At 37.2% G+C, this 16,280-nt stretch overlaps 1 protein-coding gene across 11 annotated transcripts in view; it reads left to right on the top strand.

Moving 5' to 3' along the window:
• The window catches only part of CadN (neural cadherin), a 1,238,426-nt gene that overhangs the window by 998,926 nt on the left and 223,220 nt on the right, over nucleotides 1–16,280 (top strand). For all 11 annotated transcript variants that reach the window (XM_090407912.1, XM_090407911.1, XM_090407917.1 and 8 more), the window contains 2 exons: nucleotides 1,262–1,395; nucleotides 10,776–11,024. In XM_090407912.1, coding sequence (XP_090264038.1) covers nucleotides 1,262–1,395; nucleotides 10,776–11,024 — 383 coding nt within the window. The remainder of the gene's footprint in view (nucleotides 1–1,261; nucleotides 1,396–10,775; nucleotides 11,025–16,280) is intronic.

Below are 16,280 nucleotides of genomic sequence, written 5' to 3'. Positions count from 1 at the left end.
CTGAGTGGTTAGCATATCCGCTCTCCAGCCAAAAGGCTGCGGGTTCGAATCCCGCCGAAGGCATGATCTTTGTGATTGTCTGTGAAAAATACTAGCGGTGGACTGTAGATGACATTGGTGTAGATGATGCAGTTGGTGGATGACACAGGTAGATGAGTTTGAATGGTGGAGACCAAGAGTTGTAGAGTAGGTACCCTCCCTTGATGAGTCTTGGTCTCCCTGGAGGTGTCAAATAATAACCCTTTATTTGAAAGGAACAGTATTCTTAATCTGCTGTGGAAATAAGACTTCCGAGTTGAACTTACTTTGGAATGCTGCCTTACAGGCAGTAGTGAATCAGTGCTCAAACACCTGGTTGTGCTTTCCTTAATGGAAAACACTCGAACTACCAGATGAAGTAAATATAGAAAAAAACCTGACAAACAGATTATTTTGTGTGATAGATGATAAATAAAATCAGCATGCTGTTTTATGAAAATGTCAGTTTTATTGATCTGATTAATAGCTTCTCTAATCATCTGAGATTATCTTTTGATACATTCTGAAGCATTCGATTGTACAACAGAGTTTTTGCCCTCGTGATAAAAAAAAAATTGCGTGTGTGTAAAATATTTTTTTTTCTTCAGTAATATGCTTTTTTAAGCCCATTCATCGGGGGGGGGGGGATTAAGAATTGGTAAGCACTGACTTTTCATTTTTATTGAATTGGGGCTATGTCATATTACTTTTTAGTAACATAATGACATACACTACATGTGTTGTTTTGGTTTTTGAATTTCAGATGAATAACTATTATGACATATCCCCAATCCCCCCCCCTAATGCTAGGGGTGGGGGGAGAGAGGTTTATATCATTAACAATTACAAACATTATATAAGAAATATACATTATATTACATTACAATGTGAAGTAAGTATATATATATATATATATTACAAAAGTCCACAGACTTATGGAAAATATCTCCTGCCTGTAACACATCTATGATACTGATTTGAATTTGTTAGCATTTGTCCACATTTAACATTTCTTTATTAAGATATATGGTGCAGAATTTTATTTTATAGAAAATTTGGATTGAGAAAGTTTTTGTTTTTGAAAAGGGTTGCATGTGTAATTCATTTTACACATCAAACTTTTCTTTTCAAACAAAGTTCAAAGAAACCTGAGTTTCTTTGAACGTTGTTTCTTTGAAATAGTTTTGTTTAATTGGAATTTTAATTTGGTTATTAATTGTTGTTTTTTTTTGTTTTTGTGTAGTTACACAATTGATAGATCATCTGACAAGAAGAGACAATTTAGAATTGATCAAAATGGAGTTGTAAGGATCCAGAGAATGTTGGACAGAGAAGAAACACCTCGCCATCAAGTCAAAATTCTTGCTATTGATGATGGTATGATATATGAATAATTCTTTTGTTGTGCTCTTTTCTTATGTCACTTTTTATATATAACTGGTAGAGATCCATTTATATTGCACAGCATTAATTATCATATTACTTGAAACTAAAGGTTAGTCTGTGTTATTCATTATCTTGTGGTTATGAGAAAACCATGATATTATTACAGCCAGTTTTTATTTTACAGTACTTATGGGCAAGTTGCTGTATTATTGTGTAAGGTTGAATCTGATGCATTGTGGATTGTTAGTTACAGATTTAGCTATCTGTTGATGTGAAAAGATATAAAGGGGTTTAGATGGTAACCAAAATGATTTCATGCATCTATAGCAAACTCACAGAGACCATAAAAATAGTTTATTAATGTCAGGAATAGTTATAACAAAAGCTTGCTAATCTGATGCACATGGAAACTTCTGAAAGTCAGATGCATTATCTAAAATGTGATGCTGAGTCTAATTATCATATACAAATGTATGGCACTATCAGTGCTATATGCAAATGAGCCATGGCATAAAAGCAGATATTTTGGAGTGGTTTTCTATTTTGTGTCTGGAGTGAGAACAAGACATTTTGTGATGGCAAAATTCTTGGATATGACTGCAAGACATCATTTAGCTAAGAATTCTGATAGAGATCCATCGTAAGACTAGAGACCAGCAAATGCCAGGCCACAATAGCCAAAATATCTGCATGTGAAAGTTCCATGGTTTGCAATATGTGGAACCAATTTAAGCAGTCACAAACAGCATCCCAGATACAGTGAAGGAAGGAAAGAAAGTCATGGTTTACAACCACAGTGAGTAACTGATATCGCTTGATTATCTGCTTGCAGAAACAGGAATTCTACCCTGAATCAGTTACTGACCTCGCATCAGCTACAGGTACATAAGTATTCTTCTACTGTGTGCAGAAAGGCTTCACAAAGGTGGTCTGCATGCCTCTATTCCCCCCCCCCACACACACACACACAACAGGAAAGAATATTTGCGAGAGAATGAATTAGCTAGTGGACTTGCCTGCAGAGGGTCAGTAGTTTTGCAGTAAGACTCATTCCCCACTTTCCAGGAGACACATTCTAAAGTTTGCTTAGTGTCAGGGGTAGATCTGGCATTCTACTCCCAAGTGCAATCATTGCTTGCTGGAGAGTTGAGCACCAATGTGCAGCTCCATGGTGAGTGGGGAGCTCTGGCACTGAATCAACCACCCTTTGAGTATGAATAATTTTTCATCCTCTTGTTTATCAGTAGTCAGCAAGTCCCAATCAGGTTAAAAACCAAAGTAAGAAACAAAAACATCACAGGCTGCTAAAAATGCACCAGTTTTCTTAATCCTGCATTCAACATGGGAATGTTCCTTCGTAAAATTTCACCCTTCTATATCCAGAATGGTTTAAAGCAGTTAGCATTATTCCTGAAATATATAAAGAAGGAGATATCCATATTGAAGCAGCTGCAGTAGCACAATATAAAAAATTACTTCATGCAACATCTATTTGAGGAATACCAATTGCAGTTATCACCCACAAAACTTTTTAAACTTTTCTAGAAGTGTTATATCAGAGTGAGATCCCCCCCCCCCCATTGTTTCCGATGAGGAGATCTGCACTGAACTCAAGGACCAAGGAGTTGAAGCCATAAGGAAAACCTTTATGTGAAAGGATGGACACCAGGTGCCCATCAGCATCTGTCAAAGCAGGTTATCTCAGCTGTCCAGTGAAGCTCTATATATCCCAAACCATTTGCATATTAGAAATATGGTGATTCCCAAACTTACAAACAAACTTATTAAAGCAACAAAACTGTCAGCATCTGTCAAAGCAGGTTATCTCAGCTGTCCAGTGAAGCTCTATATATCCCAAGCTATTTGCACTGCTTTAAATATTAGAAATATGATGATTTCTAATGTACAGTTGGAAAGCTGACTTTGCCCACCTTCAGAGGTATTGACAGCTACCGCTAGACCTTGGAAAAAGAACTTACCAGACCATCTGAAGTGGGGGGAAATGGGGAAGAAGCAAAATGAGCTTTGATACTTCACTGTTTTATTTATATTGTGATACTATTTTCCTCACAATAACAAAAACGATTTTAGTAATTGCCATGAAGTTACTTATAAATTGGAACAATAATGAAGATCATTATTTACCACATTAGTAACTTTTAAATTAATTATGCATAGTTTACAATGGTGCTCTTCTACTTTTTTTATTAGCAAACATTTTATTAACATCATCCGAATCCAATTGCCTTGCTAAAGATGCTTCAATATCCAGAATACCTTAACTATTGAGGTGATTTTGCCACATAGGTGATCATAGAACATTTATAATTCTTGCTTTTACCACAGTTACTGGTGCTGTGCAAAATATTCTTAAAGTAATACAAATGTTTGGAAATACTGCTTCTACTTGTAATTCTGTTACTTTGTTTACTAACTCAAATAGTGGTAGCTGATTTTCTCCAAAATTTGCTGAATGTCATCATCAAATTCCTGATGGGTGTACAGGATATGATAGTACTACATGAAAAATTTACATCATTACTAACTTCCTATCTACAATTTTCCTCCAAATCGGTCTGTTAAATGTAGGGACTCCAATATTATCAGGTCTTATATTTCTGTCTTCTAAGGCACTTTTTACTGAATCAATCCACCTACATCTTGGTTTTCCCTCATCTTTTTCCTGCCAACCTGACAGAGAACACTTGTTTTGCTAATCTTTCCTCTCTCATTCTGCTTAACTGACCATACCACCTTAGATTAGCTCTGCTAATGCATTCCTGGATGCTGACAATATCAAGTTCTTTCCTAATATCCTCGTTGTTAATATGATATTGCCATTGATGCGATCTGTTCATGCCCCTAATCTTTCTCAGGACTCTCATATCTGCGATCTCTAGTCTTTGGTCAAGTGTTTTACTTCTAACCCAACTCTCAGATCCATAAATTAAAATTGGTTTAAACACTGTCTTGTATATAGCTAATTTAGTATTTTGGATAATTTCTCTCTTATTCCATATAAATTAATTCGATTGACTTCCTATCATACCAGCTTTGTTGATTCTGTTGTCTACTTCCATATTTAACTTACCATCTTCACTAAAAATCGTGCCTAAGTAGCTGAAATGTTTTACTTGTTCTATAAGTTCTCCATTCACCATGCAATTGATATTTTCAATTTTCTGCCTATTTTCATTGTCTTTGTCTTTTGAATGCTGACCTTCATGCCATATCTATTACAACAGTTATTCAATTTAGTCAGGGAATCTTGCAAACTTATAGCAGATTTAGAAGTATAACATCATCCGCATAAAGCAAAGAACTGAGATTAACATCTCCAATTCTGATATCAGGTTTAATACCACTTTCCTTCATAATGTGATCCATATAAATAATGAATAAGAGAGGGGATAATGTACATCCTTATCTGACACCAGATTTTTTATTATTATTATTATTACCACCCCAAGACCTCATGGAGTCAAAGACTCATCTGGGAGCTCCTTTTATCACACACACAGCTCATCATACCGTGCCTTGAACACATTCAAACTCCTTGCAGACACCACACTCTCAGGCAAGGCATTCCAATCATTCACAACTCTGCACGAAAAAAATCTGCCTCTCACTCCCCTACTCACACCCTCTTTATACAGTTTCCAGGGATGACCTCTGGTTCTCCCCTGATCTCCCACTATTCTCTGTAAGACTTCTCCAGCATTGATCCTATAACAACCCCTTACCAACTTGTAGGTCTCTATCATATCTCCCCTCTTCCTCCTGTCCACCAGACTCTGCTAATTACATCTTCTCAATCTTTTCTCATACTCGACATTCCAGAGGTCAGAAACTACCTTAGTCAGTCTCCTTTGGACCCTTTCCAACATCTCTTCATCCTTCTGAAAACCAGGTGACCAAATCTGGGCACAATAGTCCATGTGTGGCCTAATCAAAGCCTTATACAACAGAACAAGAATCTCCCTACTTCTACTAGTCAGTGTCCTCTGCATCATTCCCAGAAGCCTTTGTGTTGTCTTCACAATTTTGGTGATGTGTCCCATAAATTTTAGATCCTTATCCACTTTTGCAACATTGAACTCGTATCCCCATTTCCATGCCCAATCACTCAATCTATTCAAGTCTTCCTGTAAGGCCACAACATCTTCACTACACTTCATGGTTTGTCTCAACTTTGCATCATCTGCAAACAACTGAATATCTGCATCCAAGTCTTCACCAGTATCATTAATATACAAGTTAAACAGCAATTGACCTAAAACAGACTCCTGAGGCACTCCACTAGTGACTTTCCTTTTCCTGGATATTGCTCCCCCATACACAACATGTTGATACCTATCAGATAGCCAGTCTCCGATCCAATGCACCAATCTAATATCCAATTCCATCTGCTCTAGTTTGACTGTCAACCTATCATGAAGTACACTTTATCCAAGTGTAAGCGAACAAAGTTTGCACCTGAAAATATCTTCAGGACTGAGGTAAGGTGGTGCAACACCAGGTAACTCCAAGCAAAGGTGGACTGAGCTCTCATCACTCCTTATCTTAGTATCTCCCATAATGCAAAGCCCATCTACTTGCAGACATGTATACTGTTATGCATTAAGGGAAGGGCCACTACCCAGACTGGTTTCGACCTTTATTGAGGTGTATTTAAGTAAAGAGCTCTCTAAAAATTAGACGATCCCGAAAGATTGCCCAACTCAGCTTTGTTCCACTCAGTTACAAGCTCATCCTGTCACCAAAAAGAACTTCTCAGCATTGGCTCTACCCAGTGGCAGGCTCACCCCACCACCAGACAGAGCCAAAATCTCAGCTGTGGCTCTATTCAGAGACAGGCAAAAACCTACCCCAAGCAGAGCCTCTCACATATCCAGCATGGGAGGCAGACCCAAACATGGAGATACTAAGGCAGAATCAATAGGAGAGGTCATATTTACCTATACGAGTTGCCAACGGGTGTACCACCTTATTATTGAATTACTCTTGATTTAGAGAAAGATGTTGGAAGTTTATTTTGCCCTTGGTTAGACTATAATAAATTTAGTTTAATCCTTTATCCAAGTGTAAGCAAAGTTTGCGCCTGAAAATATCTTCAGGACTGAGGTAAGGTGGTGCAGCACCAGGAAACTCTGAGAAAAGGTGGACCAAGCTCTCATCACTCCTTGTCTTAGTATCTCCCATAATGCAAAACACATCTCCTTGCAGATATGTATACTGTTATGCATTATGGGCCACTACCCAAACCGGTTTCAACCTTTATTGAGGTCTTTTTATTGTTGGTTTTTCATATAGGTAAATATGACCTCTCCACGTTTCGGTCTGCCTCCCACTGATGAGACCTCAATAAAGGTCAAAACCGGTCTGGGTAGTGGCCCTTCTCTTAATGCATAGCAGTATACATGTCTGCAAGAAGATGTGCTTTGCATTATGGGAGATACTGAGACAAGGAGTAATGAGAGCTTGGTCCACCTTTGCTCGGAGTTGCCTGGTGTTGCACCACCTTACCTCAGTCCTGAAGATATTATCAGGTGCAAACTTTGTTTGTTTACACTTGGATAAAGGATTAAACTAAATTTATTATAGTCTAACCAAGTGCAAAATAAACTTCCAACATCTTTCTCTAAATCCAGAGTAATTCAATAATAAGGTGCTACACCTATTGGCAACTCGTATAGGTAAATATTACCTCTCCTATTGTTTCTGCCTTAGTATCTCCACGTTTGGATCTGCCTCCTATTGACGAGGGGTTTTCTTTGATATATGAGAGGCTCTGCTTGGGGCAATTTTTTGCCTGTCTCTGAGTAGAGCCAACGCTGAGAAGTTCTTCTTGGTGGCAGAGTGAACCTATCACTGAGTGGAACAACTCTGAGTTGGCCGGTATTTTGGGATCGTCTAATTTTTAGAGAGGTCTTTACTCAAATGCACCTCAATAAAGGTCGAAACTGGTCTGGGTAGTGGCCCTTCCCTTAATGCATAGCAGTATAAATGTTCGCAAGGAGATGTACTTTGCATTATGGGAGATACTAAGACAAGGAGTGATGAGAGCTTGGTCCACCTTTGCTCGGAGTTACCTGGTGTTGCACCACCTTACCTCAGTCCTGAAGATATTTTCAGGCGCAAACTTTGTTTGCTTACACTTGGATAAAGGATTAAACTAAATTTATTATAGTCTAACCAAGTGCAAAATAAACTTCCAACATCTTTCTCTAAATCCAGAGTAATTCAATAATAAGGTGCTACACCTGTTGGCAACTCGTATAGGTAAATATGACCTCTCCTATTGTTTCTGTCTTAGTATCTCCACGTTTGTGTCTGCCTCCTATTGACAAGCGGTTTTCTTTGATATACGAGAGGCTCTGCTTGGGGCAGGTTTTTGCCTGTCTCTGAGTAGAGCCAACGCTGAGAAGTTCTTCTTGGTGACAGAGTGAACCTATCACTGAGTGGAACAACTCTGAGTTGGCCGGTATTTCAGGATCGTCTAATTTTTAGAGAGGTCTTTACTTAAATACACCTCAATAAAGGTCGAAACTGGTCTGGGTAGTGGCCCTTCCCTTAATGCATAGCAGTATAAATGTTCGCAAGGAGATGTACTTTGCATTATGGGAGATACTAAGACAAGGAGTGATGAGAGCTTGTTCCACCTTTGCTCGGAGTTACCTGGTGTTGCACCACCTTACCTCAGTCCTGAAGATATTTTCAGGCGCAAACTTTGTTTGCTTACACTTGGATAGAGGACTAAACTAAATTTATTATAGTCTAATCAAGTGAAAAATAAACTTCCAAGTTCTACCTTAGTAGAACCTTCTGTGGTACCATAGGCACAAATAAGTCTCATTGTCCAGTTCCCCATCCTGATATTTGCCCACATCACTCTACTTGAGACTGCCTGCCATTCAAGAAGATTAGCCTCGTATTTAGTGTTGAATACTGTGGCTACTCCTTCTTTTCCTTGATTGTCATTGCCTGAATATAACATTTTGTATTTATTGCTCAGAAAGATCTCACCAGTTTTTCTCTTTTTTGTTTCATTTTACATTTGCTGAATGTATTGCTTTTAAATGTCTTCTACACTTTCTTCTGAAATATCACAAGCATATTTATTATTATTATTATTAAGGGAGACTTCCAGAGAGTCAGGGACTCTCTGAGGGAGGCCACATACTACACACACCAGCTATCATTACTTATTCTTGAATTCATTCACTCTACTTGCACTCAATATCCAGTGGCAATCCATTGCAATCATGTGCCACCCTATGAGAGAAAAATCTAGCTCCCTTCTTAGTAGCATTCATTCTCAGCTTCCAAGAATGCCCTCTTGTCCTTTCGCCACTCTCCATAAATTGAAAAATTTCATCAGCTGAAACCCTCTTTCTCCTGTTTGCTTGTGTGTGCAGTCTACATTCTCAGTCTGTCTTCATAATCAATATTCCACACTCCTGATATCACTAATTTGCATGCTCTTCGCTATACCAGAATTTCAACAGAAACCAGGAGCCCAGACCTGCGCACAATAGTCCATGTAAGTTTTTATCAATGCCTTGTAAAGAGGCAAAATGACATCCTTATCTTTACATGTGAACGTTCATTTCAGCATTACAATTATCTTTTGAGTTGTATTTGCAGTCTTTACTATATGGCCCCTGAACTTCAACTTGCTATCTACTAACACTCCAAGATCCCTAGCCTCAACAGTTTCTTCTAGTATAATCCCACCAATATAATACGACATTGGATATCTAATCATGCCGAAGTGAATGACTTTACATTTACTGACATTGAACTAACATTCATTTTCCCATGTTTGCCTCTCATCATGAGTCTTTGGACTCTATGGCATTCTGGTGTTAATAATAATAACCAAATATTTCAACTTCAAACCTACAGGTCATTTTCAGTGTAACTGAGGATTCAAAATGTTAGAATAACAAAAATTGATTTTAGCACAGATACAAGCTGCATGTTATGGTGGTATAGAACAGTATATAAAAGTTTAATACAAACAAACAGACTTTCATCTAAGGAAACATAGTCATACCAGTTATGAGAATATAATAGCACTTTAACATACTTTGAATAAGCACTCAAATTTAAAATGGCATTGCTGTAAAAGATGACTATTTGTCCAAAAGATTGTCTTCTGTGTTTGATTCACAGCTGCACTAGACCAGACCACTTAAATAGAAGATGTAGGTTTGATGTTTTTGCAGGCTCTTCTCAAATGAACATCAAATGAGAGCCACATATAACACTTAATCCGAATATGTTATACGTGGTTTTTGGCTAGTAAATAACTATACATATTTCACATCATGGAAATCTCAGTTCATTGAATGTCATCACCTGCATGTTATCTCCTTCCACTTTATCAGTGGAAGGAGATAACATGCAGGTGAGTTTACTGAAAAGAATGAAAGTAGGCACCAAATTTTATTTTTATAATCCTTAAAATTTGTTCAAGAATAGTGTCATGATTGGGACCATGAGATTGCTGCAATCATTGCTGTACTCTCCTTCCTGGGTGCTTATGAGAATCATTGAAAACTGTCTTAGATCAGCTGCTTGTGATACGTCAGAAATATTAAGTGATGAAAATTTTCACTCATTTTTTGGGGAAGAGTTTTTTTTTTTTTTTTAGGTTCATTGATTCAGTTTTTTATTTTTTGCAATGCCACACAAAGCCATACTTTCATGCGCATTAGCAAATTTATTTTATTTATTAAATGGGTTCAGAGATTCTAGCAATGTATGGTATTGTAACTCTGTGTACAGTCACAATTCTAAGGTTTTTACATATCTGGGATATACTGGATCTCCTTTGGGATAAAGCTATTCTGCTGTAATTCTTTGAATAGTGATGAAAGCTAGTTTAAGATCATTAGGATCAGAGCAGATGATGAATTCTGTATTAAGAATTTTGATGGTGATTATTTTTTGAGATGGATAGTGTGTAGAATGAAGTTGTCAGTATGCTAGAAAAAGTGTCCAGGAAAGCAAATTTTCCATCTTTATCTTGCTGAATATAAGGATATAGCCTATTAATTTTAGTTAGGAATATTGCTATAGCTTCATTCCTAACTAAAATTAATAGGCTATATCCTTATATAGCCATATAAGCTATATCCTTATATAGAGAAATAAGCATGCAGCTTATATCGCTCTTTTTAAATCTTTGATTGTTATTCTGTTTTTTGAATTGTCACTTTCTCTGAGCATGATCTGTATGCTTCTGATGGAAATATTTCATTATTTACATATTTATATGACATCTGTTCATATTTTTTCTATCACAAGTGTCTCTAAATACTCATTTAAAAAATGGTTCTGGTTATAACTTTTTTTTTTTAAAGGTACGCCACCACGAACAGCAACTGCAACCTTAACTGTAGTTGTGAGTGATATTAATGATAATGCCCCACGTTTTTTAAGAGATTATAGACCAGTGATCATGGAACATTCTCCACCACAGAAAGTAGAGGAAATATTAGCAACAGATGATGATGATAGATCCAAAGGAAATGGTCCACCTTTTACCTTTCGAATGGATCCTAATGCACCCGATATTATCAAACAGTTCTTTGATGTTCAACATGATCCAAGTAAGTTACCCATGTAAATATAAATTCTTTAAAATATAGTGTTTTAATGATAATTCACACATACCAGAAATATATGCTGTTATAATATAATTATTTATTTCCAGTATATGAATGCTCATTATAATGATTAAGTATCTATATTCTTTGCACAACACATTATATTTCTTCCCAAAGTCGCTGAGGGTTTTCTCACCCTCAGCGAACAGAATAAGAAAAAGCATTTCTTAAACAAAATATATAGTAATAAGCAGTAAGACCTTGGTCCATGGATTGCAGGAGTGAGGTGGTATATTTGTTAAATGTGTCAATTTATGACTGCCATAAGTCAAGTGGTCATATGCTGACCACCCAGCCTGGTTGGCTGAGTGATCAGCGTATTCGCTCTCCACCTAAAAGGCTGCAGGTTTGAATCCTGCCTTGGGCATGGATGTTTGTGATTGTCTGTGGAAATACTACTAGTGGCGGTAGATGGCATTGGTGTATTTGGTGGATTGAGTGGTGGAGACAGATGTAGAGTAGGTGTCCTCCCTCGATGAGTCTTTGAACTCCCTGGAGGTGTCGTGTAATCATAATAATAAGTCAAAGACTGACTGTATATTGCAGCCTTAGTTGTTTCAGCTGTAATCTCAAATTCATCATTACAAGAGTGTTCACATTACAGCTTAGTTAGCATTTGTTATTGTTGCCATTTATCTTGCTAAACACTATTAAGTATAATTTAATGTCTTTACAGCTTTGAAGCATACAGTCTTTTTTTTTTTTTTTGTTAATAGCTAAGAGGGAACATATGCCATGAAATATAGAGGAGCATTCAACATCATAACATACCCAAATAAGATCCACTGGCACCAGTACCATGTTACCTCATCTCCTGGGAATGAGACTTACTAAAGAACTGCATTTTTGTTGAACTAGAAATAAGTATTAGATCTTTCATCGTTACTGAGTATATTGCATGCAAACTTCCAAACAAAGTTACAAGGACAGATTGCTCTCAAGAGGATTGATCTCTTGAGAGATCATAAGCCAATGCCAATATAAGTAAAATGTGCTGTCTGTTGAAATAGAGGCAAAGAGCACAAAATATATGCATGGTTTCTGCTATAGATTGGGGACCTATAAGGGAGAATATGGATGGTAAGCATCAGCAAATTAGCAGTGCAGGATGATTATTATCATCATCAGCATTATTATTTTCAGACTTCCGTGGAGTAAATTTCATAAGATGACCCTCTGTCTCTAACACACACGCACACACACACAGCTCTTCATACTATTCTTTAAAAATACATTCTCTGCAGTCACCACACACTCAGGATGCATTCCAATCATTCACTACTGTCCATGCAAAAAAACCTCTTTATCACTTCCTTGCTCATATCCTCCTGGTATTAACATTTTCATTGGAATGGGATATCCCCCTTTCCCTTATATTGGAATGAACTCTTGTTTCCCCACCATTCTACAAAAAACCTCCTCCACATTAATATGATAAAAACCCTTCACAACTTATGTCTCCATCATACCATCACTTTCTCCTCTTATATGCTAGAATAATCAAATTGCATTTTCTGAAAAATCTTTATTCATACTCAACATTCCAGAGACCAGAAACCACCATAGTCAATTGCTACTGGATCCTATCGAATGTTATTATTATTAAGAGAGACCTCTAGGGAGTCTGGAACTCATGAGATGACCCTCTATCTCTAACACACACACACACACACACGCGCGCGCGCACGCACACAGCTCTTCATACTGTTCTTTAAAAATACATTCTCTGTGCAGTCACCACACACAGGATGCATTCCAATTATTCACTACTGTCCATGCAAAAAAACCTCTATCACTTCCTTGCTCATATCCTCCTGGTATTAACATCTTCATTGTAATGGGATATCCCCCCTTTCCCTTATATTGGAATGAACTCTTGTTTCCCCACCATTCTACAAAAAACCTCCTCCACATTAATATGATAAAAAACCCTTCACAACTTATGTCTTCATCATACTATCACTTTCTCCTCTTATATGCTAGAATAATCAAATTGCATTTTCTGAAAAATCTTTATTCATACTCAACATTCCAGAGACCAGAAACCACCATAGTCAATTGCTACTGGATCCTATCAAATATTATTATTATTATTATTAAGAGAGACCTCTAGGGAGTCTGGAACTCATGGGAGGCCATACTGTTCGAATCGCCTGTCATATCTGTTCTTGAATTGATTCACGCTACTTGCGCACACACAACATCTAACAGCAATCCATTCCAATTATGCACTACTCTATGAGATAAAAATCTAACCCTAACTCCCCTTCTTGACAGCATTCATTCTCATCTTCAATGAATGCCCTGTGCATCCTTTTCACACCCTCCATAAATCGAAAAATTCCATTTAATTTTCATTTCCATTTCAATGATATCATCCCTCTTTCTCCTGTTTACTAGTGTCGGCAGCCTACAAATTCTCAGTCTGTCTTCATAATCTGTATTCCACAATCCTGATATCATTTTTGAACAATCTCTCTCTCTCTTTACTGTTTCACTAACTTACTGATTTACTATAACAAAATGACAAATACCTTGCCTTGGATAGGAGAGATACATATACAGTGGTGTACTTGGATTTTGCAAAGGCTTTTGATAGACTGCCACATGACAAGCTCTTATATAAATTGAAACAGATGAGATTGGATAACAGACTTCTGAGTTGGATCAGTGACTGGCTGTCGGATAGGTATCAAAAAGTTGTATATCTGGGTGCTGTATCCTGAAAGAGAAAGGTCCCTAGTGGTGTGCCGCAGGGGTCAGTTTTTGGGCCATTGTTGTTCTCCCAATGATATTAGAATGGGTTTAACTAGTGATATGCAGCTGTTTGCAGATGATGATGCAAGACTGGGAGAGTCAAGCGGATGTTATGGCCCTTACAAGTGGACTTGAATGGATTGCATGAATAGGCAGGTAAGTGGAACTGTCAGTTCAATGGTGCAAAGTGCAAGGTTTTGAGATTTTGTTAACCAATGATTGGATGCAAAGTATACACTTGGTGGGGAAACTTTAACAGAAGTAGAGGAGATGAGAGATCCTGGAGTAATGGTAGGAGTAAGTCCCTACACTACACCAAAACCTAGTTTGAAAGAAAATTCAAAGAAGCTTGTGAAATGCTAAAACATCATCCAAATCCGAACAAAAATGATGGATTAATTATTTCAAGAATGTGGAGAACCCATGTAGTAACCAGAACAATCCCAGACAGAAGAAAATCTCAATATGAAAGGACTGTTGAAATTGTTTAATGTAGTTCCATTTTTTTTTTTTTTTTCACCAGAGGTCATACTAGGATAAATGATTAACAAACATTTACATTCATTTTTACTTTTGTATAGTGCAGTAGCATATAGCTTGTATATTGTACATATGTATGTTCCTGATGATGACCTTAATTCAATACAGAAGTCAGAACATTGATTATTACTTGCTTAATGTTAAGTAATTATTTTAACATGTGTTGTGTCTCCATAAATTCTTCACTATAAATCCTGACCACTGTATGACCTTAAATAGGAGTAATGGTGGACAAGGAAACTGTATAAGGAGGGTGTGAGTAGAGGAGTGAGGATTAGGTTCTTTGCATGGAGAGGGGTTGGTGAGTGGAATGCATTGCCTGAGTGTGTTGTGGGTGTAAACACATTGAATCAGTTTAAGGCACAGTTGGATGAGCATTGTGTGTAATAGTGTGTATCTCCCACGATGAGTCTCTGACTCCATGGAGGTCAAATGTTAATAATAATAATAATAATTTTTCATTGTCTTCCCTGCTTCATGCCATATTGACTCAAACCCACTTCCACTATTTCTCCCTACATCTCTACCTTGCCTGGTCACAACTCCTTTTTTATCATCACAGTACTGTACTTTTTTGCCTTTTCTGTGTTCACGAAAAACATTAAAATCCCTTCATCTCTATTCCCATCAAAATGTCCTTATCCAACCATGTTTCACATATTCCAACAATTTGGGATGAATTAACTCAATCAATGCAACTATTTTGTTCCCCCGTATTTCTGATGCTTATAGTATTTTTATACAAACATAGCATAATTCATTTCTAAGCCTGTAGCATGTTCTGCTTCATGCAGATGACTCCTTTGTACTTTTCCCTCCTAGCTATTCCTCTCCCTCCCTCTCTCTCTCTCATTACTTATCTGAAGAATCCTCTTTAGACTCACCCCACATCCCACACTATCCCATTCCTTTGTTGTCTACTCATACATTGATTTTCTCTTCCAACATACTTTTTTCATACTTTAAATTATACATGTTTTTGGTTGTAAAATGTTACAAAATATAAGACTTATTGTTAAAATCTACTGACCATAGATTTTTAATTTGTACGTACGTTCGTACAATATTGCCTACCGGATTCACTAGTAACTGACTAGCTTTTTCAAGGGTTGCACAGTACAAAAAAATGATAAATGCAAAAAAGGTTGAAGAATACAAAAAAACGTTAGTACCTGTTAGGTAGCTAAGGTAAATGCTCGCGTGACATTTCTACTCAGTATCATGAACTCGCGTTACATGCAAACGCGTAATATGATTATTCGCGTACTGTAGTTCTGTTGAACTGAGGGAATTGATTAGATTTTTCCAAGTATTGTTCAGTATCGCCCCTTGATTTCTGTTTAGGTTGCTGCCTGTATGTAGCACTACTGCTGCTTCTTTAAATAATCGATGTCTGTAATCTTCATCTACATAGGGCATAGAACTGTTATTCCAGTCTATAGTGTGGTTCGAAGTTGAAAAGTGATGTGCTAACCTGGAGGCAATTGTTCTGTTGTGATTGTTCTGTTTGTGATTTACATCACAAACATGTTCTTTCTGTCTTATTTCCAGGCTTCTCGGAGTTTGTCCAATGTAGGAAAGACCGCACGTGCATGGAATATTATACACACCTGGATATTTATAAATTGGAACACTGTCTTTAGGAGATCTTAGAACCTGTCTGATGCTAGTAGTTGGTTTAAATACAACCCTAATATTATGGGCCTTTAACAATCCTGCAATTTTGGTGGAAATTGAACCCATAAAGGGGATGACTGCTGTTGAAATTTGCTGGGAGACTGTTCTTTCTTGTTGGTTATCTTTGTATAGAAATTTGTTGATGATGTTTCGAGGATAACCATTTTGTGATAGTGTTATAGCGATTTAAGACAGTTCTGTTTAGACTTCATCATAGGAGATGAA

This window comes from Typopeltis vanoorti, chromosome 18 (genome assembly GCF_054136105.1).
Source record: "Typopeltis vanoorti isolate ZY-2024b chromosome 18, IOZ_Tvanoo_1.0, whole genome shotgun sequence".
Taxonomy (NCBI): Eukaryota; Metazoa; Arthropoda; class Arachnida; order Uropygi; family Thelyphonidae; genus Typopeltis; species Typopeltis vanoorti.
The sequence above is the reverse complement of the archived record's forward strand: the minus strand, read 5'-3'. Positions and strand labels throughout refer to the sequence as shown.